Below are 25485 nucleotides of genomic sequence, written 5' to 3' on the forward strand. Positions count from 1 at the left end.
TGTAAAATGTGCAGGGTTGGTGCCAACCCACTCCAGCTGTCTATCTGCAGGTGAGATGCAATGGCTCCTGGAGGAAGTCACAGAGGACCGTGAGTAAAACAATATTTCAGAAATAGTTGATCCATGCAAAATTTATTCTTTTGCCAAGTCAATTTGGGCATTAAAGAAAAAAATAAATAAAAGGTTTAGGTCTAGTGTAGAGCGGTCCATAGACAATACACCGAAAATGGAAAGATAGCATGGGACAACCATCTCCTATTTCCAGGCAGAGAGCTCCGGCACACAGACCGCGGAGTTTGACCACAGATATGCTAACATTGCCGTTTTCTCCAAGGGTGGATAAGGTCGGAGATCAAGCTGCTGTTGTTACCGTACCCTCTGACCGTGGATGATAAGGCAGCAAATAGAAAACCTTTCGCCTACATTCCCACGTATCTGCAGCGGAGGTCCGGCAGCAATATTATTGCAAGGAAGGTGTGGTGGAGCCGTATATTTCCACCTTCGTGAAATTTGGCCGTGGCATCCACCGAAAAAAAAAAATTGACAGCTCATCAATTTTACGCTGCAGATATTTTTTTGCAGCACCTGAAACGCGTGCAGTGTGAAACGCAGCAGATCTTACGCAAAGTCTGCTTCATTTTTGCGTGGGAGAGAACAGCCCTCTCCCATCACCCTCGGTTTGGCCGAGCGTTCCCGTTTTCATTGGGGAAGTTGGAGTAAGACCTTATCAGACACCTCTGGCAGCTGCAACAGAATGAATAGGTGCCATTATTTAATCCTTCCCTAACCTGACATCATCCGTCAAGAGAGAGCCAGGACGACGCATTAGATCAGGAGTACGCAACATTTTTTAGTCCAAGGACCACATTGCCATATTAAACAATCCTGAAAGCGGCAAAAAAAAAATTAAAGGGGTAATTACACAAATACATCTCCAGAACCACCGTTAGTACATTAATACATCACTAGAACAGAGTTTTGAGGATTTGGAGAGTTTCTGCTAAAAAAAAATAAAATAAAAAAAGAAAAATAATCACAAGCTAACTTAAACTGAGTTTTTGGAGCAGAAACTCACCAAATCCTCCTCCTCATAATCTCAAACCTCTAAGTTTTGAGGATTTGTAAGTTTCAACATAGCCATGGAGCACGTTATGGATTGCTACATGGGTACAAGATCAGAACCACCTTCAGCACTTGAATGCAGCTCCAGAACCATCATCAGGCCATGAGTGCGGCACCAGAACCATAATTAGTACATGAATGCAGAGCCAGAACCACCGTCAGTACATGAATGCAGAGCCAGAACCACCGTCAGTACATGAATGCAGAGCCAGAACCACCGTCAGTACATGAATGCAGGTCCAGAGACACCATCAGTACATCTATACAGCACCAAGCTTAGTACAGCGATCAATTGCAATATCAGGTCAGCCCCATATGCAATTGTATCGCATGGATCTACAACTCCAAGTATGTCCTTAACAATGGTAATAATTAGATGGTCAAGCAGTCCCGCTGAAATCAGCAGGTTCAGCACACATTAATCTTAACTGTAGGGGGTCCTTTATGAAACAAGTAAGCATCTTCACAGTCTTTATGTTTATTTGGTTGCAGCCAGTTGGATAAGGTTCACCGGGGTATCTGGTAAGGCAATGCTAGTTACCAGGCTTCTGACAACACATCGGCCATGCTGCTGCCTGCGCAGGGAAATTACCTTGTAAACCCTCCCTGCCGGCCATTAATATGTATGAAAACAAGTAGGCTCGAAGGAATTTGCTTGCGTAACAGATGAGAATAATCACCAACGAAGGCGAAGAAAAAAAGTCATTTCCAGAACTGTGCACACAATTTTCAGCTTGCGAGTATTTGAAGTGCACCGTCAAATAGAAAAACGATTATTGTGGAGTGGATGAGTGGGCACAATAATCTACATAGCAGCAAGGACTAGCCATGACCAGTATCTATCCTTCTCTATCTCCTGTATTCAGTATGGCAGCCGGCGATGTAGAATCACTTAACATCTTATAGCCCTGGAGATAAAGCAGGATGCTCTGTCTTTTGCTGCAGAGTTACGAGCCGTGTGCAGCACAGACCGGTCTGCGCCGTTATCTGCTGATGCTCAATTCTCCGAAAGCTAAAAACACAATGTGTTAGCTTTCTGGCGCCGAGGTTGCGTCTGTCACAATCAGCCAAGGACAACAACCGGTGTGCCCATTTGTCCCTGTAGTTAAATGTGGCTTTCGCTGGCAAGTGGCAGTCGCATTGGGCCATCCAAGACACTGAGCTTTTCCTAGACGGAATAAAATTTCATTGTTCTTATTTAAAAAGGGGTTGTATCAAGTTTGGGAAGTTATTTCTTATCCACAGGATAGGATATAACTTCCCGAATGGCTATGGATCTGACCTCTGGAATCCAACCGGATCCTGAAAAAGAAGGTGACGAGCGAAGCTCTTGGCCATCTCCGGTGATCCCATATGAAGAGGAGGTGTTTTGCTCCGTTCAGACAGGAATTTTCAGATGCCCGTTCTCTTTTGGGTTGAGAAGATATCACCTATCCTATCTGATCTTTAAAAAGGAACCTGCTTTTAGCATCCCAAATTGTCACCACCTGACCTGTAGCACGTCATCCCAACCCTTGTCCTCAACAATGTCAATCAAGTCCAACCAAGAGGCTCAAGTGTCTCCTTGTCCTTGACAGTAAACTGGTAACTTACACATGGCGCACGGGTAGTAAACTTTTTTTTTTTTTTTTTTTTTTTTTTTAGCAAGATGAGGGGTCTGCTCGAGCTACTATGGAGACTTTTAGAAAGTGCAGAAGAGGAGCGGTCAGGTGGCGGCGGCCAAAATCATTCGACAGGTTCCCTTTCAGCAATTACCTAATGTTTGAAAATAAGTCTCTAAATTTAGAAAAGTAACCTAAACTTCATTCATGCAAGTAAATCATGGCTCACCTCAAAAGCCAGGATCAGGTTATCCTTCTCATTAATTCGGTCTTCGTAGGCGAGTAACAACGGTGACAAATATTTCATATCCAACTGCAGAAGAAAGAAAGAAATGAATGACTAGAAGCTAACGGGTGAATTAAACCTGTCCAAGTCTAAGATTTCATATGAGCCATCTGCTAAAAAAAAAAAAAAAAAAAGTAAATTAAACCTGAGTCGTGTCACCTCGAATTGGATGGAAAGAAAATACTGCAAAAAAAAAAATAAATAAATAAATAAATAAAATAATTTAAAAAAAAAATCGCTGTGCAATATGAAAAATAAAAGCGCTGCAACAAGGGGGTTAAAAAAAAAAAAATCCTCAAAAGTAAACGGAGGATATTAGAGATTTTTGGACCTGAAACGGCAAAAATTCAATATCAAGTTGTGGAAAGGTCAATGGAAAGGTTGCCGGTTCCTGCCCTTCCAATAACATGATGGGTTGTTCAGGGGGATGAAGGGAAAAACAGGGTTTCAGCAAAAATTAAATGGTCTTCCCCCTTCTTCCTCTGTAATAGGAGTCACAGGTGGACGGCAACCTGGACGCGTTTTCACCTGCACCCATAAGACAAAAAAAAAAACAACTTACGAGCCACGGTGGTGGAGGTCCTCTGGAAGGTAATCCACCGCTCCTCATATTCTGAAACCCAGAAGAAATGGAACAAATTTAACAGAAGGGTGTAAAATAAATGATCGGCTACGTTACATTGCATTCTTAAAATATAACAATCATATTTACATATAGAGCGAGAGTGAATTGTAAGGATCTGGCCATTATAGGACTTGTATGCTGCATTTTTCCCAATTTTTCCCTCTGCAGGCTCTACTTCTATTTTTTCAGTTGTCTCTGAGCTACTGGGTGTAGACTGGTTGCTATGAAGTCTCCCATACACAGCACACACAGACATGAGGGATTCCTGCTCTCCTGTCTGTGTAACACATGTTCAGAAGCAGCAGCATGGAGGACACTATACAGCAGTACTGAGCAGTGCAACTGTGAATCCACCACTAGGTCAAGACAAATCGCTTACTGAAAAGCTGCAGTATGGAGGACACTATACAGCACTACTGAGCAGTGTATCTGTGAATCCTGCACTAAAGTGAGATAAATCACATCCTAAAAAGCTGCAGCATGTAGGACACTATACAGCAGTACTGAGCAGTGTAGCTGTGAATCTACCACTAGGTCAAGACAAATCGCTTACTGAAAAGCTGCAGCATGGAGGACACTATACAGCACTACTGAGCAATGTATCTGTGAATCCTGTACTAAGGTGAGATAAATCACATCCTAAAAAGATGCAGCATGTAGGACACTATACAGCAGTACTGAGCAGTGTAGCTGTGAATCTACCACTAGGTCAAGACAAATCGCTTACTGAAAAGCTGCAGCATGGAGGACACTATACAGCACTACTGAGCAGTGTATCTGTGAATCCTGCACTAAAGTGAGATAAATCACATCCTAAAAAGCTGCAGCATGTAGGACACTATACAGCAGTACTGAGCAGTGTAGCTGTGAATCCAGCACTAGAGTCAGATAAATCACTTAGTAAAAAGCTGCAGCACGGAGGACACTATACAACAGCACAGAGCAGCGTAACTGTGAATCCAGCACTAGGACGAGACAAATCACTTACTAAAAAGCTGCATTATGGAGGACATTATAAAGAAGTACTGAGCAGTGTAACTGTGAATCCAACACCGGAGTGAGATGCACAAACTATATAGCAGCAGCATTTTTGTTTGTGTGTGTCCCTCCATCTCTACCCTTTTAGACACATTTGAGTACTTTATATTGGATAGCCTGGTGATTTCGATGACGTGAATAATGTATTTGACAGCACTATTCTTACAGGAAAAGCATTATATGTTAATAGGATCCATCAGTTTTCTATGGAAGTGCATGGAATTAGCTCAGTGGGTAGGGTTAGGGTCTCAGAAGCTGGACCCCAATTACACTGTGACTAAGTGATATACTGTATGCAGTCCATGAGATGATCCATTTAAGATGTGATAACTGCAATGCAAGAATAGTCTGTAGTTCAAGTGCTAAGGAAACAGAACGTCACCATCTGCAAAATTTCACAGCCGCTCTTTGCTGCGGCGCAGAGAAATTTTGTTCCCGACGTCTGAAATCTTTCCAAAAAACTAAATAAATCTTTTTTTTTTATTTTACTCTGTCGAAATACTAGTTCACAGCTCAGCCTTCCGATTAAGGAGGAAAATTGACTCTGAAATGTTCTTAAGTCTGGAGCGATGTCCCACGGGGGAGACCGGAGCGGGATCAGCTGTCAGAAGGAATCAGAAGGTGGCGCGGTGACGTGCGCGGCTTACAGCTCCAGAAGTCTCAATCACAGTTCACCGAGCTTCATCAGTCACAGAGAGATGGGAAGACGTCTTGAAAGCAAGACTCCTGCGCCGACGACTTAAGTAACAACTCGCCGCCTAATTTAGTGCTTATTTTTATTTAATCTGTCAAGTGAATTAAAGCACAAGCCACATACAAACACATACAGTCAGGGCCCAAAGTGTTGGCACCCTTGAAATTGTTCCAGAAAATGAAGTATTTATCCCAGAAGATTATTGCAATTATACAATTTTTTGTTTATTTCCTTAATGTGTATTGGAACAACAACAACAAAAAAGAAAAAAAAAAAGAGGAAAACAGACAAATTGGACATAATTTCACACAAAACCCCAAAATTGTGGGTAAACAACTTTATTTCACGCATGTGACGCTCATTCAAACTCACCTGTGGCAAGTAACAGGTGTGGGCAATATGGAAATCACACCTGAAACCAGATAAAAAAGGGAGAAGTTGACTCAATCTTTGCATTGTGCGTCTGTGTGTGCCAAACTAAGCATGGAGAACAGAAAGAGGAGAAGAGAACTGTCTGAGGATTGAGAACCAAAATTGTTGAACAATATCAACAATCTCAAGGTTACAAGTCCATCTCCAGAGATATTCCTTTGTCCATGGAGCAACATAATTAAGAAGTTTACAACCCATGACTGTAGCTAATCTCCCTGGACGTAGATGGCAGGGAAAAATTTATAAAAAAGTTGCAAACACAGGATAGTCTGGATGGTGGATAAGCAGCCCCAATCAAGGTCCATAGAAATTAAAGCTATTCTGGAGGTTCAGGGTGCATCAGCGCAAACTATCCGTCCACATTTGAATGAAATGAAACTCTATAGCAGGGAGACCCAGGAGGACCCCACTGCTCACACTGCAGTTTGCCAAAATGTATGCAAGTAAGCCAAAATCCTTCTGGGAAAGCGTCTTGTGGACAGATGAAACCAAGATAGAGCTTTTTGGTAAAGCACATCATTCTACTGTTTAATGAGAACGTAATGAGTCCTACAAAGAAAACACAGTGCCAACAGTCAATTATGCTGGAGGTTCAAAGATGTTTTGGGATTATCTAGCTGCCTGTGGCATGATGCAAGGCATCATGAAATGAAATCTGAAGATTACCAAAAGGATTTTGGGTTGCTGTAGTGCCCAGTGTCAGAAAGCTGGGTTTGCGTCCTAGGCCATGGGTCTTCCAGTAGGACAATGACCCCAAACATACTTCATGAAGCCCCCAGAAATGGATGGAAACAAAGCAATGGAGAGTTCTGAAGTGGCAGCAATGAGTAAGGATCTAAATCCCATCGATCACCTGGGGAGAGATCTTAAAATTGCTGTTGGGAGAAGACGCCTTCAGATATGAGAGACCTGGAGCAGATTGTAAGAAGAGTCCAAGATTCCAGCTGAGGAGTAAGAAGCTGATGGTTACATGAAGCGACTGATTGCAGTTATTTATTCCAAAGGGTGCAAGCAAATATTAAGTTGAGGGTGCCAACAATTTTGTCCGGCCCATTTTTTGGGTTTAGTGTGAAATTATGTCCAATTTGCCTTTTTTCTCAGTTTTTTTGTGTTGTTCCAATACACACAAAGGAAATAAACATGTGCATAACAAAACATGTGTAATTGTAACAATGATCTGGGAGCAATACTTACAATGGTGCCAACACTTTTGGCCATGACTTATGAAATTTAATTAAAAATAATAGTAAAAAAAAAAAATATATATATATTTGTTTTAAAAAAAAAACAACACAGTTTTTATAATCAACCCCCTCCATTCAAAGTTTATAGCGCTAACCATACGAAGATAGTCGATAGCCAAGTAATACTCCATGGAGCCACCATCTTCACCATCGAGCTCCTCCTGGACGCAGACTTGTTCTTCTGCTATTTTTTTGGGGGTGACAAGTCCCCTGTTCTGAAAAATTGGTGTAGGTCCCAGCAGGTATCCAATTGGAAGGTGTGAATTTATGTAGACTGGAATACCCCTTAAAATACCTTCCATCTCCGCAGTCCTTGCTAATATGAGGCTGGTATGATAAATGGGGTTAAGATACTGATTGCTGGGGTTGCAACCCCCAAAAGCGTCTTGAACGGCACTACATTCAAGAAGGGACTATCCCTTTAGTTCTTTGCCCCATTTATACCAAAAAAAAAGTATCCCTTTTTACCATTTTCTTAGCATCAGTGCTAATCTGGTCATTGCCTTGCGACACTTCTCCATTCTAGGACTACAACACCCAAAAAGACATTGAACCATTTGGGTGTCATTTATTGAAGGGGTATTCCCATCTCCAATGTCCTATCCCAATATGTAGTAGGTGTAATAATAATAATATCATCAAATTCCTCCAATTAAAAATGTAGAATAGTTCTTCTGATTCATTATGTTGCTTACCCCATTTGCAGGGCATTGCAGTAGCTTAGGTATCCATGGTGACGACCAATAAAATCTAAACTGTCACTATATGAGCGGTCGTAACCATGGATACCGAAGCAACTGCTGTGCGCTGCATGGAGGAAGAGACATAGCTAATCAGAAGAACTATACTACATTTCTAATTGGAGGGATTTGACAATATTATTATTATTATTCCTACTACATATTGGGATATGATCTTGGAGATGGAAATACCCCTTTAAACTATTTTTTTTAGCCCAAAATATAAGCATTTAAGTAAAAAAAAAAATAATAATACACTGTCTGTGAAGGCGTCCTTATCCTTTAAGGCTAGTGCATCTTACTCTACCCATTTATGAGCTATGGTATAGAAGGCTCGTAATTAATGGGAGCATTCGATTCTGTGGTTCGGAGCTGCAGGTTTCTCCCTGGTTGTATTTACACTGTTGGTATAAAAGAGTTTCTGCATTATTCATGGCTGCAAACCGCTGCACGGGGGAAGAGCGGCCAGCAAGCAGCAGGAGCTAAGCGCTGGGCCGGCACGGGAGCACCGACACCGTACCTCCTTCAGCCTGCTCCTAAATGTCACTTCTAAGATACAAAAAAAAATCAAAATCAGCGGAGGCAGTGTGACCAGGAGGAAAATGATCACGACCGAAGTGAAATTTATTAGGGCAGAAAAGTTTTTTTTTTTTCCCAGTAGGATTAATTCAGGATTAGAAAAGTTACAGCTACGATCGACCTCGATAATTTCATTAGTCGCGGGATTTGTGCTGGGATGATGAGCGCAATGATGAAAGCTGGCGGCACGCACGTCTGATGGCGCTGGAGAGGATCTCTGCATATATCACTTACTCGTGGCATTTAGTTTCAGGCCACGGCCTTTAATATAGTCTCTTATGTAGAGGAGCATCGTTTTTAACCCACTAACCACATTTGTATATGAGCAGTATATCTGCAATAGTGGAGTATGGCAGATACGACCCCCTGCACTATACGTTCTTACCTCCCGACTTTGCAGGGGTCATCCAGGTTTCTAAAATTGAAAGTTTTTCCCTTCTAGTGAATGGGACAAAGATGCAATACCAAGCACATCAGATACAGGACATGACGGTGTTGTGCAGCGCGGGGCGATGTAAGCTATGAAGGTCACTGACCTTTGGCCATGGGTGTCACGGGTGTGTCAGAAGTGACAGACAGTCGTCCTACAGTTGGTTGCAGGAGATCTCTTTGTTTGGCATTACAGACACCTTCTTAGAAGCTGTCTCTCTAGGACTCAGCGGCTACCTTCCTCTTGCTAATTAACACCCTGGCCTGTGTGTGTAAATACCTGCTGTTTGCTAGAGGGAGGTGACGGCGATATTCACATGATCCCTTGTGAAGGCTCGGAGCAAGTGCACTAGTTCCTCTCTGGTGCTAAAGAGGACATGTGTTCATCTCTCTGAAGCTGACTAAAGATAAGCTATTCTCCCTTGTTGTCTTTAGTTGTCATTGGGGATCGACTAGCGCTCATCCCTTCCCTTCCCTAGCCAGGGTCAAACGCCAGGGAATGACAGGGTGAGGTTCCTGTGCAGCGATTGGTGCGGAACCAATATACGGACGTTAGGCGAGACAGGGTGATATAAGGTCAGCCTAGGAGGTCTTCACTACCCCCTTTCCCTAGAGTCTGGGCCCCCTTTTCCCCCATCCCTTTCTGTTGCACTTTGTCTTTCCTACACCTTGTGTGACAGTGGGGCTGCAGATAACCCTGGCTGGCTTCATCCTGTTCTGCTGAAGTTGATTGACAGGTTTCTTCCATGTCTTACAAAGTGACTTATTAGTCAAATGGAAAAGGTCAACACAGGCCGGCCGGTCAGGAACCATTAACGAACTAGTCAGGTCTCATTATATAGTCGACGGCCGGCTTGTCAAAGTCTGCAAAGTTTCAGAGAAAAACACACTTTAAAAGTGTAACATATCTGGCGGCGTCCTTGCATAGTGGTCCATCTCCCACTGTGCAAGAGCGCGCACTTGATCTCCAGTCCAGTCTGCTAGCCTGGCTTCTCTCCATGCTGTCTGTTTGCTTCTCTTTCTGCTGCTTAAGGGCGGCGCCCGATCACTTCCTGCTTTTTGTACCTGCTGCAGACACACCCCTTGTGTGTCCTCAGCCTATTGCTGTCTGTCACCTGGTATTTAAACCAGCTGCTCCAATTAACCCATGCCTGAGCATTGTCTTCTTTCAGTTGGCTTCTGGTCACTGATATGCCAGGTCCCGTTTATGTTTCCTGCCTTAAGTATCAGTTCCCGTGTCTGAACTGTGTCCTGTCTGTATGATCTTCTAGCCTGTTGTCTTCTGCCTATCCTGGAGGCTGTATTTCCAGGCCTGTGTGAACTCGCTTCTGCCTGTTCCTCCCGCCTTCTAGGGGCCGAAAACCTAGACCTGCTCCTGTATCTTGCTGCTGTGTCTGTTCTTGTCTGAATACTCTCCTAGCCTGTTTTGTTTTTCTCTATGTCCGTACCTTCCCTTTTTCTGCAGAGTCTGAACTCGTACCTAACTCCTGCTCGTTGTCACTGTACTTCCGTTTGTGAGTTTGTGGTCCACTCGCTACATCTCTGCAAGTACCCTGTGGGTATCAGGTTCTGCCTTTCCCTTCCTGTCTGTTCCGTGTGAACAGAGCCCTGTCCCCTCCGCTCTGCCTTGCTTGCCGTTTCGGCGGTTCTTGCTTGCTCAGCTCTGTCCACCGCGTCTGCGGTCTCGCTTTGCTCAGCCCTGTCCACAGTGTCTGCGGTTTCGCTTTGCTCAGCCCTGTCCACCGCGTCTGCGGTTTCGAATTTGTCTCCCAGTCTGTACTGGACCCTACCCAGCCTGCGCTCTAGTCTGCCTGTTCCTGTATTCCCCGGTGTGGGTCAACAGCCGTGTCCAAAGTCTGACCTGGAGTAGACCCTGGTCCCTCTGCTCGGTTCCTCCCTGGTGCACTGGCGTCGTTAGCCGTCGTGCGACCTTGGTCGGATCGGGCAGATACTTAGTTACGCCCCTCCAGGCACTCTCCGGTTCATGGCACAGTGGAATCACTACATACACACGCACACACACACGCCACTCAGCCCGGGCGTGTGCATTACAAAAAGCTGCTGGGGACCGAGCCGCACAGCAGACTAGTCAGACAGGTGGGTCACCAGCGGCTTCTCCCCACTCTCCTTGAGTGAAAAGTCACTCCCAATACACTCAAGGGGAGTGGGGAGAAGCCGCTGGGGGCCAGCCTGGCCAAATAGTCTCCAGTGCAGACCAGTCCCCAGTGGCTTTTAAATTACGTTTTTCTCTGAAAAGCAGCAAACATACACAGTTACAGTGTGATACATGCAGCCCATGGATCAGGCGGCATATATCAGCTGCCAGGTTTCCTTTGAAGTGCTAGCCCATGTCAAGGTTTCACTAGGTGAGATGGATCCTTGAAGCCCAAGGTCCAAGTGGGTACACGGACAATGAGTGTAAGTGCAGCAGGCAGTTGATGCACACAGGAAACGCAGACAGGTAGCAGAGATACTGAAAGCCGCAGCAGACAGATGTCCTGGAGACCGCAGACAGGTTGCAGAGGTCCTGAAAGATCAGGAACAAGTAGCAGAGTTCTTCGAAGTCGCAGGCAGACGGGAGACTTCCTGGAGACTGCAGACAAGTTGCAGAGGTACTGGAAGCTACACGTGGGAAGGAGACCGCAGACAAGTTGCAGAGGTACTGGAAGCTACACGTGGGAATGAGACGTCCTGGAGACCGCAGACAGGTTGTAGAGGTACTGGAAGCCGCAAGAGGACAGGAGATGTCCTGGGACCAGCAGGCGGACACGTAGCAGAAATCCTGGAAGACTGGAAACAAGTAGCAGAGGTACTGGAAGCCTCAGACAAACCAGAGAAGTCCATGAGACCGTAGCCAAGTAACTGGGGGACTGGATGCCACAGGCAGCCAGTAGACGTCCTAGAGACTGCAGAAAGGAACTGTGCACAGACAAACTAAAAGTCTTAATACCATGACCTACTGTAGATGTGTGTCTTGGTAGGCCTTATGTAGGCCTAGGAAGTTCAACACATGGAAGCACACCGGGCTACTTGCAAAGCCTGACTTGGAGCACAAGAAAGTTTAGTGGACCAGGCATAGGGAGCCGAGACAAGTGTGTAACACTACCGCATTGCACATTTAGGGTATATCACAGGATACGTCAGATTCAAGTGATCTGAATGGCAACAACAGAATGCAATTGTACAAAAGTGACAAATAATCAGCTGTAATTAAAAAAAAATAAAAATGAAAATAAAAAAAAAGGGACTTTAAACCAAAGCATCTATTTAGCTTATGTGACGTGGGACTGTTCATGTACATCCTCACTAAGAAAACTGGGAGGGATGGTTTTTGAGAAGAGACTTCATTATGGTTTTTTGAATATTGTTTGTATATTTTAACCTAACACCATCTTCTTTTGTGAAGAAAAATAATTAATAAAATATAATTAATGCCGGCTTCATGCATCCGAATTTGGAATGGCCACGTGTCTCCTGACCTGTATTTGAAAGCCTGATGTTTGCTTACAAGACCATACACGGATGTCGGATGTCTGAAAGCCGATTTGAAGAAAACAGAAAAACAGCTATAAACAGACATTACCTCTTCCTTAGATAAAGGGCGATACTTCGTTTGATAGCGGCTCAGCTCCACATTCAGTCGATGGATCGTAGTTTTTAAAGCGTCGTTCTCATCTACTAATTCTTGTGCCTGCTCTCTGAGAGACACCAGCTCTGCTGTGGTGGAGATAGTGAAAAAAACCCGCAACAAATTAATCAAAGAAGCCTAATCGTAATACCTTGGAGCTTAAGACTGAGGCTACATGGTGAACCACCAAAGTCCGCCGGGTGTCGGTGCTCCATCAGAGTGCAATACAAGTAAATGCCGCCGTATTGAGATAGGCAGGATACTACGACCGGGAAAAGCAAGTTGCAAGAAGCCCAACAGTGTCGGATTTTTTTGCAACTTGCTTGTCGCAGTCACACTACCCTAGAAGTCGCGATGGAGAACATTTTTTGTTATTATTTATGCAAAATTCTATAGTAAACCTGGAGAGCTGTGGTTTATTGTGCCCCTTTTAGAAAAGTGGTTGTACTTTTGAAAATAAAGAAAAAAAATAAATCACCATTTATTTTATTATTTAACTTCACAAATTTGAGACTTTTTTTTTTCCTTCCCCCCCCCAAATCTCACCTAAAGCCATGTCCCCAGATTTATTTTTTTTATGCTTATTTACTCCACAGGAGGCGACTTTAGCATGTTTTCTTGGCCAATCTGTAGTCGTTCCCCTTGCAATTCTCACCCACCTGATCCTGCATTGCTCTCTGTCCCAACACCTTAATCCAAAAGCACTAAAAATGGTAACGGGTTTTCACCATTTTATTGTTGCGATTCTTACCTTCCGCATGGGAATTTTTTAACGATTCTTGAAAACCTTTGTTTTCGTTCTTCAGAGTCTTCATCTTCACCCGCATGGCTTTTATCTGCTGCCTGAGTTGCTGCACTTGAGAGTTCAGCTCCTGGTTCCTGTCTGTCAGTTGCAGAGTTTCTGCCCGCAGCTGTACGCCGCCGCAGTCATCGTCTCCTTCGTTTTGTCGCCTTTTTGGAGTCCTGTGATTTGCTTCCACAGATGAATCTGGTATAAAAGTAGTAAGCAAAACTCTGTTATTGGTGACCGTCATAAATGTCCAGACACAAAAAAAATAAAAAAATCTGCAGAGGCCGAGTTGATTTCTGGTCTCTTACTTTTTTTCATTAAAGGGGTTCTCAAACATTTACGTATGTATGGTCATGGGAGTCCGACCTCTCTGAATGGAGCCATAATGCCCCCTCTAGGTGTCAAACTGTGGGATTCGAGTGCTAAATACTGAAGCGGAGTTGAATTTCACAAGCGGCTGTATGGAAAAAAGAAAATTATAGAACCTAAATTACCAGATCTGACCAGACGTTCGGACTGCTCTTTGCTTTCCTCCAAATCAGGATGAGGAATTGGAGACTCAACTCTGTGATCTGGAAGACAAGACGCAATCATTATTAGTGATAAACATCCTTTATGGTCTGCCGCTTCAACGTTTCATCGCTGGCTAAATAATCAAGGCCAGTGTGGGCGAACACCCTACACTGTATATATAAAAGGAGTATAAAGCACACACTCCTCTACCTACGAGCACTCCAGAGAGGAGAAAGTCGTCCAAAACGCTGGCAGGAGCGGGGACAAGGGCGCGCAGGCCCGCGCCAGGAGCCGGGACAAGGGCGCGCAGGCCCGTGCCAGGAGCCGGGACAAGGGCGCGCAGGCAGGCGCCAGGAGCCGGGACAAGGGCGCGCAGGCAGGCGCCAGGAGCCGGGACAAGGGCGCGCAGGCAGGCGCCAGGAGCCGGGACAAGGGCGCGCAGGCAGGCGCCAGGAGCCGGGACAAGGGCGCGCAGGCAGGCGCCAGGAGCCGGGACAAGGGCGCGCAGGCAGGCGCTGGGACAAGGGCGCGCAGGCCCGCGCCAGGAGCCGGGACAAGGGCGCGCAGGCCCGCGCCAGGAGCCGGGACAAGGGCGCGCAGGCCCGCGCCAGGAGCCGGGACAAGGGCGCGCAGGCAGGCGCCAGGAGCCGGGACAAGGGCGCGCAGGCAGGCGCCAGGAGCCGGGACAAGGGCGCGCAGGCAGGCGCCAGGAGCCGGGACAAGGGCGCGCAGGCAGGCGCCAGGAGCCGGGACAAGGGCGCGCAGGCAGGCGCCAGGAGCCGGGACAAGGGCGCGCAGGCAGGCGCCAGGAGCCGGGACAAGGGCGCGCAGGCAGGCGCCAGGAGGCGGGACAAGGGCGCGCAGGCAGGCGCCAGGAGCCGGGACAAGGGCGCGCAGGCAGGCGCCAGGAGCCGGGACAAGGGCGCGCAGGCAGGCGCCAGGAGCCGGGACAAGGGCGCGCAGGCCCGCGCCAGGAGCCGGGACAAGGGCGCGCAGGCCCGCGCCAGGAGCCGGGACAAGGGCGCGCAGGCCCGCGCCAGGTTTCTTCTGGTCCTAGCGGCAGGATACCCAGTGATCAGCTTCTCTAAAGATAGGTGTTAATCCGCTGAGATGGGACACTCTTTTTAAAAGGAAATTTGAGGAAGCATTAATGTACAGCACTGTTATTTGGGCACCATGTCATCCAGCGTAAGGCGGCCCCCCTCCTGGAGTCATACCTTCTGTGGTGTGAAACTCTGTCTCCACAGGATAATTGCTGACTTCAGGAGACGATCGCTCACTTTCCACTTCTGGTCTCATCTCCGGCTGTCTCTTCTTGTGGAAAAAAAAAAAAAAAAGTTTCCTCTTTTATTTCCCAATAAACAGATTGCAATGTGTGTCCTTTTATTTTTTTTATATTGAACATTATAAGAATTTCCCCAAATCTTGATATTTCAAAAGTCTTGCCAGACTATAAAATAAAAAATTAAGTAATACTCACCTTTCCAATCCCCTGCCGCCGCTTATCTCTGCTCACTGATCAGAAGCTAGTGGGGGGATTGGTAAAATGAGCCTTACCCATGATGGGTTTTTATATATGACAATCTAGGTTTTCGTTTGTTAATGCATATAAATCATGGCGGCGCAGCGACCAAGAAGTCAGGAGTCTGGGGAGCGGTGGGCTCCTGCTTGGGAACATTAGAAGGACCCTTTTAATGCAAGGACATACACTATGGCAGCCAGATCTCTTGTTTGGGTGGAGACACTATATTGAGCTTCACCTTACTTTTTAGGTTCTGTTTTTTCCCCCAAATTTCACATTCAGCAGTAGAGCGCCACCAGCTGGCAGTGCTCTGCATAAAAAAATTTAAAAAAGTACATGTTTAGGATTCTGAATGCATTATCACTGTTTAGTAATGATTCTTGCAAACAAATCTGTGCGAATGCAGAGAAAGCCGTGAAGGAGTAGACTCCCGCCGTATGCAAGATTGCAAATATCCAATAAGTGCAAAGATGCCCCCGCACAATATACAGCGATGACAGACGGTACTGACTCCATCTCGCTGGTTTGGATTGGTAACCAGACATTTCGGACGGTGAGCAAGTGTGACCATTGCTCCATTTACAAGCACTACTTCTTGGAATCTGCAGGTGGTTAACAGGGGTTGTCCACCTTTAGGGACATTATTTTTCCTTTTACTTAAATGCATGTATAAGGGGGCTAAAATTAAAAAAAATAAATAAATAAAATACAATTCGGTTTCAATAAACATTTTGCACTGCTTCCTGCAGAACGAGTTAACGGAGAATCTGTCAGCAAGCTCGTTTCTGACAGTATGACGGAGAGTTTTGCCACTCTGATCTGTCTTTTTCCAGCTGATTTATGAGCATAGACCACATCAAAAACAGGCAAAGAAACAAAAAGCCAAATTGTGCAAAATGTTTTAGGAATATGAACTGCAAAAATGATTTCCGCCCAAAATGCATGCATTTAATGAAAGGAAAAAAAATAAAAATAAATAAATAAATATAATATATACATATAATCAATTTTCCCCCCCTTCATTAAATGTATGTATTTTGGGCAGAAGAAAAAAAAATTACATAAAAAAAATATATATTTTTTTTATTACACTTATTTATTATTCATACAGTACAGACCAAAAGTTTGGACACACCTTCTCATTTAAAGATTTTTCTGTATTTTCATGACTATGAAAATTGTACAATTCACACTGAAGGCATCAAACTATGAATTAACACATGTGGAATTATATACTTAACAAAAAAGTGTGAAACAACTGAAAATATGTCTTATATTCTAGGATCTTCAAAGTAGACACCTTTGGCTTTGATGACTGCTTTGCACGCTCTTGGCATTCTCTTGATGAGCTTCAAGAGGTAGTCACCGGAAATGGTTTTCACTTCACAGGTGTGCCCTGTCAGGTTTAATAAGTGGGATTTCTTGCCTTATAAATGGGGTTGGGACCATCAGTTGTGTTGTGCAGAAGTCTGGTGGATACACAGCTGATAGTCCTACTGAATAGACTGTTAGAATTTGTATTATGGCAAGAAAAAAGCAGCTAAGCAAAGAAAAACGAGTGGCCATCATTACTTTAAGAAATGAAGGTCAGTCAGTCCGAAAAATTGGGCAAACTTTGAAAGTGTCCCCAAGTGCAGTTGCAAAAACCATCAAGCGCTACAAAGAAACTGGCTCACATGAGGACTGCCCCAAGAAAGGAAGACCAAGAGTCACCTCTGCTTCTGAGGATAAGTTTATCCGAGTCACCAGCCTCAGAAATCGCAGGTTAACAGCAGCTCAGATTAGAGACCAGGTCAACGCCACACAGAGTTCTAGCAGCAGACACATCTCTACAGCAACTGTTAAGAGGAGACTTTGTGCAGCAGGCCTTCATGGTAAAATAGCTGCTAGGAAACCACTGCTAAGGACAGGCAACAAGCAGAAGAGACTTGTTTGGGCTAAAGAACACAAGGAATGGACATTAGACCAGTGGAAATCTGTGCTTTGGTCTGATGAGTCCAAATTTGAGATCTTTGGTTCCAACCACCGTGTCTTTGTGCGACGCAGAAAAGGTAAATGGATGGACTCTACATGCCTGGTTCCCACCGTGAAGCATGGAGGAGGAGGTGTGATGGTGTGGGGGGCTTTGCTGGTGACACTGTTGGGGATTAATTCAAAATGGAAGGCATACTGAACCAGCATGGCTACCACAGCATCTTGCAGCGGCATGCTATTCCATCCGGTTTGCGTTTAGTTGGACCATCATTTATTTTTCAACAGGACAATGACCCCAAACACACCTCCAGGCTGTGTAAGGGCTATTTGACCAAGAAGGAGAGTAATGGGGTGCTACGCCAGATGACCTGGCCTCCACAGTCACCAGACCTGAACCCAATCGAGATGGTTTGGGGTGAGCTGGACCGCAGAGTGAAGGCAAAAGGGCCAACAAGTGCTAAGCATCTCTGGGAACTCCTTCAAGATTGTTGGAAGACCATTTCCGGTGACTACCTCTTGAAGCTCATCAAGAGAATGCCAAGAGTGTGCAAAGCAGTCATCAAAGCAAAAGGTGGCTACTTTGAAGACCCTAGAATATAAGACATATTTTCAGTTGTTTCACACTTTTTTGTTAAGTATATAATTCCACATGTGTTAATTCATAGTTTTGATGCCTTCAGTGATAGTCATGAAAATTCAGAAAAATCTTTAAATGAGAAGGTGTGTCCAAACTTTTGGTACTGTATATACACAATTTTTTTCTGCCCGAAAAACATGCATGTAGTGAAGGTGAAAAAAAAAAATGCATTTTTCCTTTTGTAGCTATGGAAAAAAAAAGTCACGCCGTGATAATAACGAGCCATTAGATAATTATCTTTGCGTCAACTCGCATCATGATAAAAAAAAAAAAATTCGCGCCTCCGAGCCTTAATTTGTACAATTAATTCCTCTACAATGTTTTTGCATTATCTAATTATTGTCAGGGTTAAGTCGGAACGTGATGAAAATGCCGTTAAGTCCCTGCGCGCTTCCATTAGACAAAAATATTATGTAATGAGCCGTCCTGAAAGCCAAGTGTCAGGATGGAAGAGGCACAATCTAAAATGCTGATGACAGGAGGGCGCTTTTTTTTCTTTTATGGCCAGTGTGTATTTTCTGTAATAGCAAAACAGCAGGGATCAGCGGAAAACAATACAGCGCGAGAGTACGGGCAGCAAAAGAGCCGCGCCGGCTGCAAGAAGCACCGCGGGGGGCGAGAGGAGAAGTCGGCTATTCAGAATATCACTGTACAGGACCGCATGCTGTTACCACTACCCTTTACTATGTGCACTGATTTACATGGCTATTCTCACCATGTCAAGTGGTGCTAGGAAATGTCATCACCTTATTACTGCAGGGGCCGATCCCTGCATTCCCCACCAACACCAGGACCCCCACTGAGCAGCTGCAGGGCATTTCAGCGCCTATCACAGATCGGTGGATGTCTGGGTCCTGAGAAGCCTACCGATCTCCTATGTGCGATGCTGGGTGCACAAGCGCTCTGCTCTCTACACCGATCTGCAAGTGGTGGTGCCCGGCTCAGAGGATAGAAGCGCGCTGGTCCGAGAGTGCACATAGTGGTGTATGGACTCTAAAAGAAGAACTATAAGCCTGTCCGAGAGCTTCTGTCCCGTACAGCTACGTCGGCGGAATGGGTCAGATATGGGACAGCACGGGCGACTTACCTGTCTGTCCTTCAGCGGAGTAGCATACAGCGGCTCCTGCGATTCACGTTCACCTCTCCTCTCCTCCTCATTTTGTTCCTTCTCGATGTCAGACATCTGTTCCTCGGTGTTGTCGTCGTCCTCAAACTCGAGAGACGTGACAGGCGAGGCCATGTCTCTGCCATCCGCATACGTCTTCCAGTTTTGTCTAAAACAAATTTTCAATGGTTGTAATGAATATCTACAAAGATTGTTTATTATTTGCTAAAAGTAACAGTACAATCATCCACGCGACCGCTGCAGCCAATCAGTGGCCTTATCAATCATGTACAATACATGCTAGCATCAACCTTGAGACTAGCGATTGGCTGCAGCAATCTCGTAGATGTAAGGTACGATGCCTCCTGCAGCAAAATACACAAAAAGATGGCTGCGGACCACTGGAGCTTGAACAAGGGGTCATTAAAGCGGGTATTATAATTATTTTAGAGCATTCTCAGTGGTTTAAAATGTAATAATTAACTATTTTGTTTTCCGAAAACCCCTATCTTTAGGCATATATTATTTTTAAAACAATAAAAATTCTTTACTCACCATCCCCAGGTCCAGGGCTGAGTCTCCAGCCCTGCTCCCAGTGCCTGTTATTGTCTGCAGTGCTGACATTACGTCGATAGTAATCTAGCGGCTCTGCCCCCAGTAGTTATCACGAGCTGTGCAGAGCCTCTAAGCTAAGTGATTGCCTGCAGTGTTGTCAATGTGACGTCAGCACTGCAGACAATCACAGACGCAGGTAGCAGCGGCGGAGACTCCTAGCCAGACCTGGAGAGGGTGAGAAAACCACAAAAAAAAAAACAAAAACCACACAATATGCGCTTTTCCTCACTCTTTCCAGCTCCGCCACTGCTCCCGGTGTCTGCTATTGTCTGCAGCATTTACGTCATATCTACAGTGCAGCCAATCGCTCATATCACTGGTTCATGCTGTGGACTTGGGCAGAAGCTGAGCTCACTGATTGGCTGCGTCACTATCGACGGGACGACACTGCAGACAATAACGGACACTAAGAGCAGCGTCAGACTCATCGCTGGACCTGGGGAGGGTGAGTAAACAAAGTTGTTGTTTTTTTTTTTTTTTAATAAACTTCACCTGGGAACAGGAGTTTTCTGAAAATGAAAAACCCCTTTAACTATATAGATCCATACAAGACAATGAAAAGGAAAAAAAAAAAATAAGACGAAGTCGACATACTGTACTCCGAGATCTCTGGCTGTGGCGTAGGGCTCGATCTGATCTTCAATTCGAGTGCTGTCATTCTCAGAATAAGACCTCTGGCGGGGCTGGGGTATCGCGACCGTGCGACCAGTTAAAGACGTCATCAATATGGCAGCAGCAAGAGCGGATCTAGAACAGGACAAGAAAGCAGATGAATAAAAAAAAAATATTATAATATATATACAGTACAGACCAAAAGTTTGGACACACCTTCTCATTTAAAGATTTTTCTGTATTTTCATGACTATGAAAATTGTACATTCACACTGAAGGCATCAAAACTATGAATTATCACATGTGGAATTATATACTTAACAAAAAAGTGTGAAACTACTGAAAATATGTCTTATATTCTAGGTTCTTCAAAGTAGCCACCTTTTGCTTTGGTGACTGCTTTGCACACTCTTGGCATTCTCTTGATGAGCTTCAAGAGGAAGTCACCGGAAATGGTCTTCCAGTAATCTTGAAGGAGTTCCCAGAGATGCTTAGCACTTGTTGGCCCTTTTGCCTTCACTCTGCGGTCCAGCTCACCCCAAACCATCTCGATTGGGTTCAGGTCTGGTGACTGTGGAGGCCAGGTCATCTGGCGTAGTCCCCCATCACTCTCCTTCTTGGTCAAATAGCCCTTACACAGCCTGGAGGTGTGTTTGGGGTCATTGTCCTGTTGAAAAATAAATGATGGTCCAACTAAACGCAAACCGGATGGAATAGCATGCTGCTGCAAGATGCTGTGGTAGCCATGCTGGTTCAGTATGCCTTCAATTTTGAATAAATCCTCAACAGTGTCACCAGCAAAGCACCCCCACACCATCACACCTCCTCCTCCATGCTTCACGGTGGGAACCAGGCATGTAGAGTCCATCCGTTCACCTTTTCTGCGTCGCACAAAGACACGGTGGTTGGAACCAAAGATCTCAAATTTGGACTCATCAGACCAAAGCACAGATTTCCACTGGTCTAATGTCCATTCCTTGTGTTCTTTAGCCCAAACAAGTCTCTTTTGCTTGTTGCTTGTCCTTAGCAGTGGTTTCCTAGCAGCTATTTTACCATGAAGGCCGGCTGCACAAAGTCTCCTCTTAACAGTTGTTGAAGAGATGTGTCTGCTGCCAGAACTCTGTGTGGCATTGACCTGGTCTCTAATCTGAGCTGCTGTTAACCTGCGATTTCTGAGGCTGGTGACTCAGATAAACTTATCCTCAGAAGCAGAGGTGACTCTTGGTCTTCCTTTCCTGGAGCGGTCCTCATGTGAGCCAGTTTCTTTGTAGCGCTTGATGGTTTTTGCAACTGCACTTGGGGACACTTTCAAAGTTTGCCCAATTTTTCGGACTGACTGACCTTCATTTTTTAAAGTAATGATGGCCACTCGTTTTTCTTTACTTAGAATTTGTATTATGGCAAGAAAAAAGCAGCTAACAGTCTATTCAGTAGCACTATCAGCTGTGTATCCTCCAGACTTCTGCACAACACAACTGATGGTCCCAACCCCATTTATAAGGCAAGAAATCCCACTTATTAAACCTGACAGGGCACACCTGTGAAGTGAAAACCATTTCCGGTGACTACCTCTTGAAGCTCATCAAGAGAATGCCAAGAGTGTGCAAAGCAGTCATCAAAGCAAAAGGTGGCTACTTTGAAGAACCTAGAATATAAGACATATTGTCAGTTGTTTCACACTTTTTTGTTAAGTATATAATTCCACATGTGTTAATTCATAGTTTTGATGCCTTCAGTGTGAATGTACAATTTTCATAGTCATGAAAATACAGAAAGATCTTTAAATGAGAAGGTGTGTCCAAACTTTTGGTCTGTACACACACACACACACACACACACACACACACACACACACACGTATATGTATATATGTATATATATATATATATATATATATATATATATATATATATATATATATATATATATATATATATATATATATATATATATATATATATATATATATATATATATATATATAGCTAGATCAGATCTTCTGCTTCTATTATAGGTCCCATAGATGAAGTCTCCTACTATCAAACCATCTGCGGGCGACACTTACCTGGGTCTCTCTGGAGAAGGGTTGGGGCTACGTGGGGGAGGGGTACGAGGGACAGCAGATCGGGGAGCGACGGTGGCCGCGGGGATGAGGCCGTGCGCTATGTGCTTCTAAGGGGGTTTAAAAGAAGAAAAAAAAAAAAAGGATTGGGAGAGAAAAACTTTCATCAACAAGGGTGAATCATGACATAAAACAGAGAAAACTATGGAAGAATCATATTCTATCATCTGTAGTCTGTTATGTGGTGGAATGAGGCATGTGACATGTCACGCTAGATGGAATGAGGCAGGTGACATGTCACGCTAGATGGAATGAGGCAGGTGACATGTCACGCTAGGTGGAATGAGGCAGGTGACATGTCACGCTAGATGGAATGAGGCAGGTGACATGTCACGCTAGGTGGAATGAGGCAGGTGACATGTCACGATAGATGGAATGAGGCAGGTGACATGTCACGCTAGATGGAATGAGGCAGGTGACATGTCACGATAGATGGAATGAGGCAGGTGACATGTCACGCTAGATGGAATGAGGCAGGTGACATGTCACGCTAGATGGAATGAGGCAGGTGACATGTCACGCTAGATGGAATGAGGCAGGTGACATGTCACGATAGATGGAATGAGGCAGGTGACATGTCACGCTAGGTGGAATGAGGCAGGTGACATGTCACGCTAGATGGAATGAGGCAGGTGACATGTCACGATAGATGGAATGAGGCAGGTGACATGTCACGCTAGATGGAATGAGGCAGGTGACATGTCACGCTAGATGGAATGAGGCAGGTGACATGTCACGCTAGATGGAATGAGGCAGGTGACATGTCACGCTAGATGGAATGAGGCAGGTGACATGTCACGTTAGGTGGAATGAGGCAGGTGACATGTCACGCTAGATGGAATGAGGCAGGTGACATGTCACGCTAGGTGGAATGAGGCAGGTGACATGTCACGCTAGGTGGAATGAGGCAGGTGACATGTCACGATAGATGGAATGAGGCAGGTGACATGTCACGCTAGATGGAATGAGGCAGGTGACATGTCACGCTAGATGGAATGAGGCAGGTGACATGTCACGCTAGATGGAATGAGGCAGGTGACATGTCACGATAGATGGAATGAGGCAGGTGACATGTCACGCTAGGTGGAATGAGGCAGGTGACATGTCACGCTAGATGGAATGAGGCAGGTGACATGTCACGATAGATGGAATGAGGCAGGTGACATGTCACGCTAGGTGGAATGAGGCAGGTGACATGTCACGCTAGATGGAATGAGGCAGGTGACATGTCACGCTAGGTGGAATGAGGCAGGTGACATGTCACGCTAGATGGAATGAGGCAGGTGACATGTCACGCTAGATGGAATGAGGCAGGTGACATGTCACGCTAGATGGAATGAGGCAGGTGACATGTCACGCTAGGTGGAATGAGGCAGGTGACATGTCACGCTAGATGGAATGAGGCAGGTGACATGTCACGCTAGGTGGAATGAGGCAGGTGACATGTCACGCTAGGTGGAATGAGGCAGGTGACATGTCACGCTAGATGGAATGAGGCAGGTGACATGTCACGCTAGATGGAATGAGGCAGGTGACATGTCACGCTAGGTGGAATGAGGCATGTGACATGTCACGCTAGATGGAATGAGGCAGGTGACATGTCACGCTAGATGGAATGAGGCAGGTGACATGTCACGCTAGATGGAATGAGGCAGGTGACATGTCACGATAGGTGGAATGAGGCAGGTGACATGTCACGATAGGTGGAATGAGGCAGGTGACATGTCACGATAGGTGGAATGAGGCAGGTGACATGTCACGATAGGTGGAATGAGGCAGGTGACATGTCACGATAGGTGGAATGAGGCAGGTGACATGTCACGATAGATGGAATGAGGCAGGTGACATGTCACGATAGGTGGAATGAGGCAGGTGACATGTCACGCTAGATGGAATGAGGCAGGTGACATGTCACGCTAGATGGAATGAGGCAGGTGACATGTCACGCTAGATGGAATGAGGCAGGTGACATGTCACGATAGATGGAATGAGGCAGGTGACATGTCACGATAGATGGAATGAGGCAGGTGACATGTCACGATAGATGGAATGAGGCAGGTGACATGTCACGATAGATGGAATGAGGCAGGTGACATGTCACGCTAGGTGGAATGAGGCAGGTGACATGTCACGATAGATGGAATGAGGCAGGTGACATGTCACGCTAGGTGGAATGAGGCAGGTGACATGTCACGCTAGATGGAATGAGGCAGGTGACATGTCACGCTAGATGGAATGAGGCAGGTGACATGTCACAATAGATGGAATGAGGCAGGTGACATGTCACGATAGATGGAATGAGGCAGGTGACATGTCACGCTAGATGGAATGAGGCAGCTGACATGTCACGCTAGATGGAATGAGGCAGGTGACATGTCACGCTAGATGGAATGAGGCAGGTGACATGTCACGATAGATGGAATGAGGCAGGTGACATGTCACAATAGATGGAATGAGGCAGGTGACATGTCACGATAGATGGAATGAGGCAGGTGACATGTCACGCTAGATGGAATGAGGCAGGTGACATGTCACGCTAGATGGAATGAGGCAGGTGACATGTCACGATAGATGGAATGAGGCAGGTGACATGTCACGATAGGTGGAATGAGGCAGCTGACATGTCACGCTAGATGGAATGAGGCAGGTGACATGTCACAATAGATGGAATGAGGCAGGTGACATGTCACGATAGATGGAATGAGGCAGGTGACATGTCACGATAGATGGAATGAGGCAGGTGACATGTCACGATAGATGGAATGAGGCAGGTGACATGTCACGACACAACCCCATAGTAGAGAATAGCGCCTTTCCCCTGCAGACAGGCTGCTGCGCTGGATACACCGCACACATTACTATCCAGCCGGTCACACTCGGGGAGCGCCGCTCTGCAGCAGGGGGCTCCGGGTCTCTCCTCGCCAGGAGGCGGCTGCAGCTTCCGCCAACCACAATTACTCACAAACTGGTTGGCGCTCCGTCTCCTGAACGGGAAGGACATGCTGCCGGCTCCCGGGGCCGCCGCTCACTCCCCGGCACTTCTACACACCAGCCGCCCCAGTCGCTCCAACGGCCGCTTCCTCAGGAACACCCCGTCATTATCGCCGCCTCTCATTGGCCAGCTTTGCCGTTTTAACCAATCAGCGTGTGGGACACTGTTGTCCCTGGCAACGCGAC

At 45.7% G+C, this 25485-nt stretch overlaps 1 protein-coding gene across 4 annotated transcripts in view; it reads right to left on the reverse strand.

Moving 5' to 3' along the window:
- The window catches only part of CEP89 (centrosomal protein 89), a 67771-nt gene extending 42335 nt beyond the window's left edge, over window positions 1–25436 (reverse strand). For 2 of the 4 annotated variants that reach the window (XM_073659753.1, XM_073659755.1), the window contains exons 1-10: window positions 25271–25436; window positions 22252–22358; window positions 20169–20321; window positions 18942–19128; window positions 14939–15035; window positions 13703–13780; window positions 13170–13406; window positions 12374–12507; window positions 3572–3622; window positions 2953–3036 (exon numbers count right to left, since the gene is read on the reverse strand). In XM_073659753.1, the coding sequence (XP_073515854.1) occupies window positions 2953–3036; window positions 3572–3622; window positions 12374–12507; window positions 13170–13406; window positions 13703–13780; window positions 14939–15035; window positions 18942–19128; window positions 20169–20321; window positions 22252–22358; window positions 25271–25309 (1167 nt within the window). In that variant the 5' untranslated portion in view covers window positions 25310–25436. The remainder of the gene's footprint in view (window positions 1–2952; window positions 3037–3571; window positions 3623–12373; window positions 12508–13169; window positions 13407–13702; window positions 13781–14938; window positions 15036–18941; window positions 19129–20168; window positions 20322–22251; window positions 22359–25270) is intronic. The other 2 variants (XM_073659756.1, XM_073659754.1) reach the window with 2 other exon arrangements.
- Between the last annotated feature and the right edge of the window lie 49 nt (window positions 25437–25485).

This window comes from Phyllobates terribilis, unplaced genomic scaffold (genome assembly GCF_046119375.1).
Source record: "Phyllobates terribilis strain yellow unplaced genomic scaffold, ASM4611937v1 Scaffold_14__1_contigs__length_39327217, whole genome shotgun sequence".
Classification (NCBI taxonomy): domain Eukaryota; kingdom Metazoa; phylum Chordata; class Amphibia; order Anura; family Dendrobatidae; genus Phyllobates; species Phyllobates terribilis.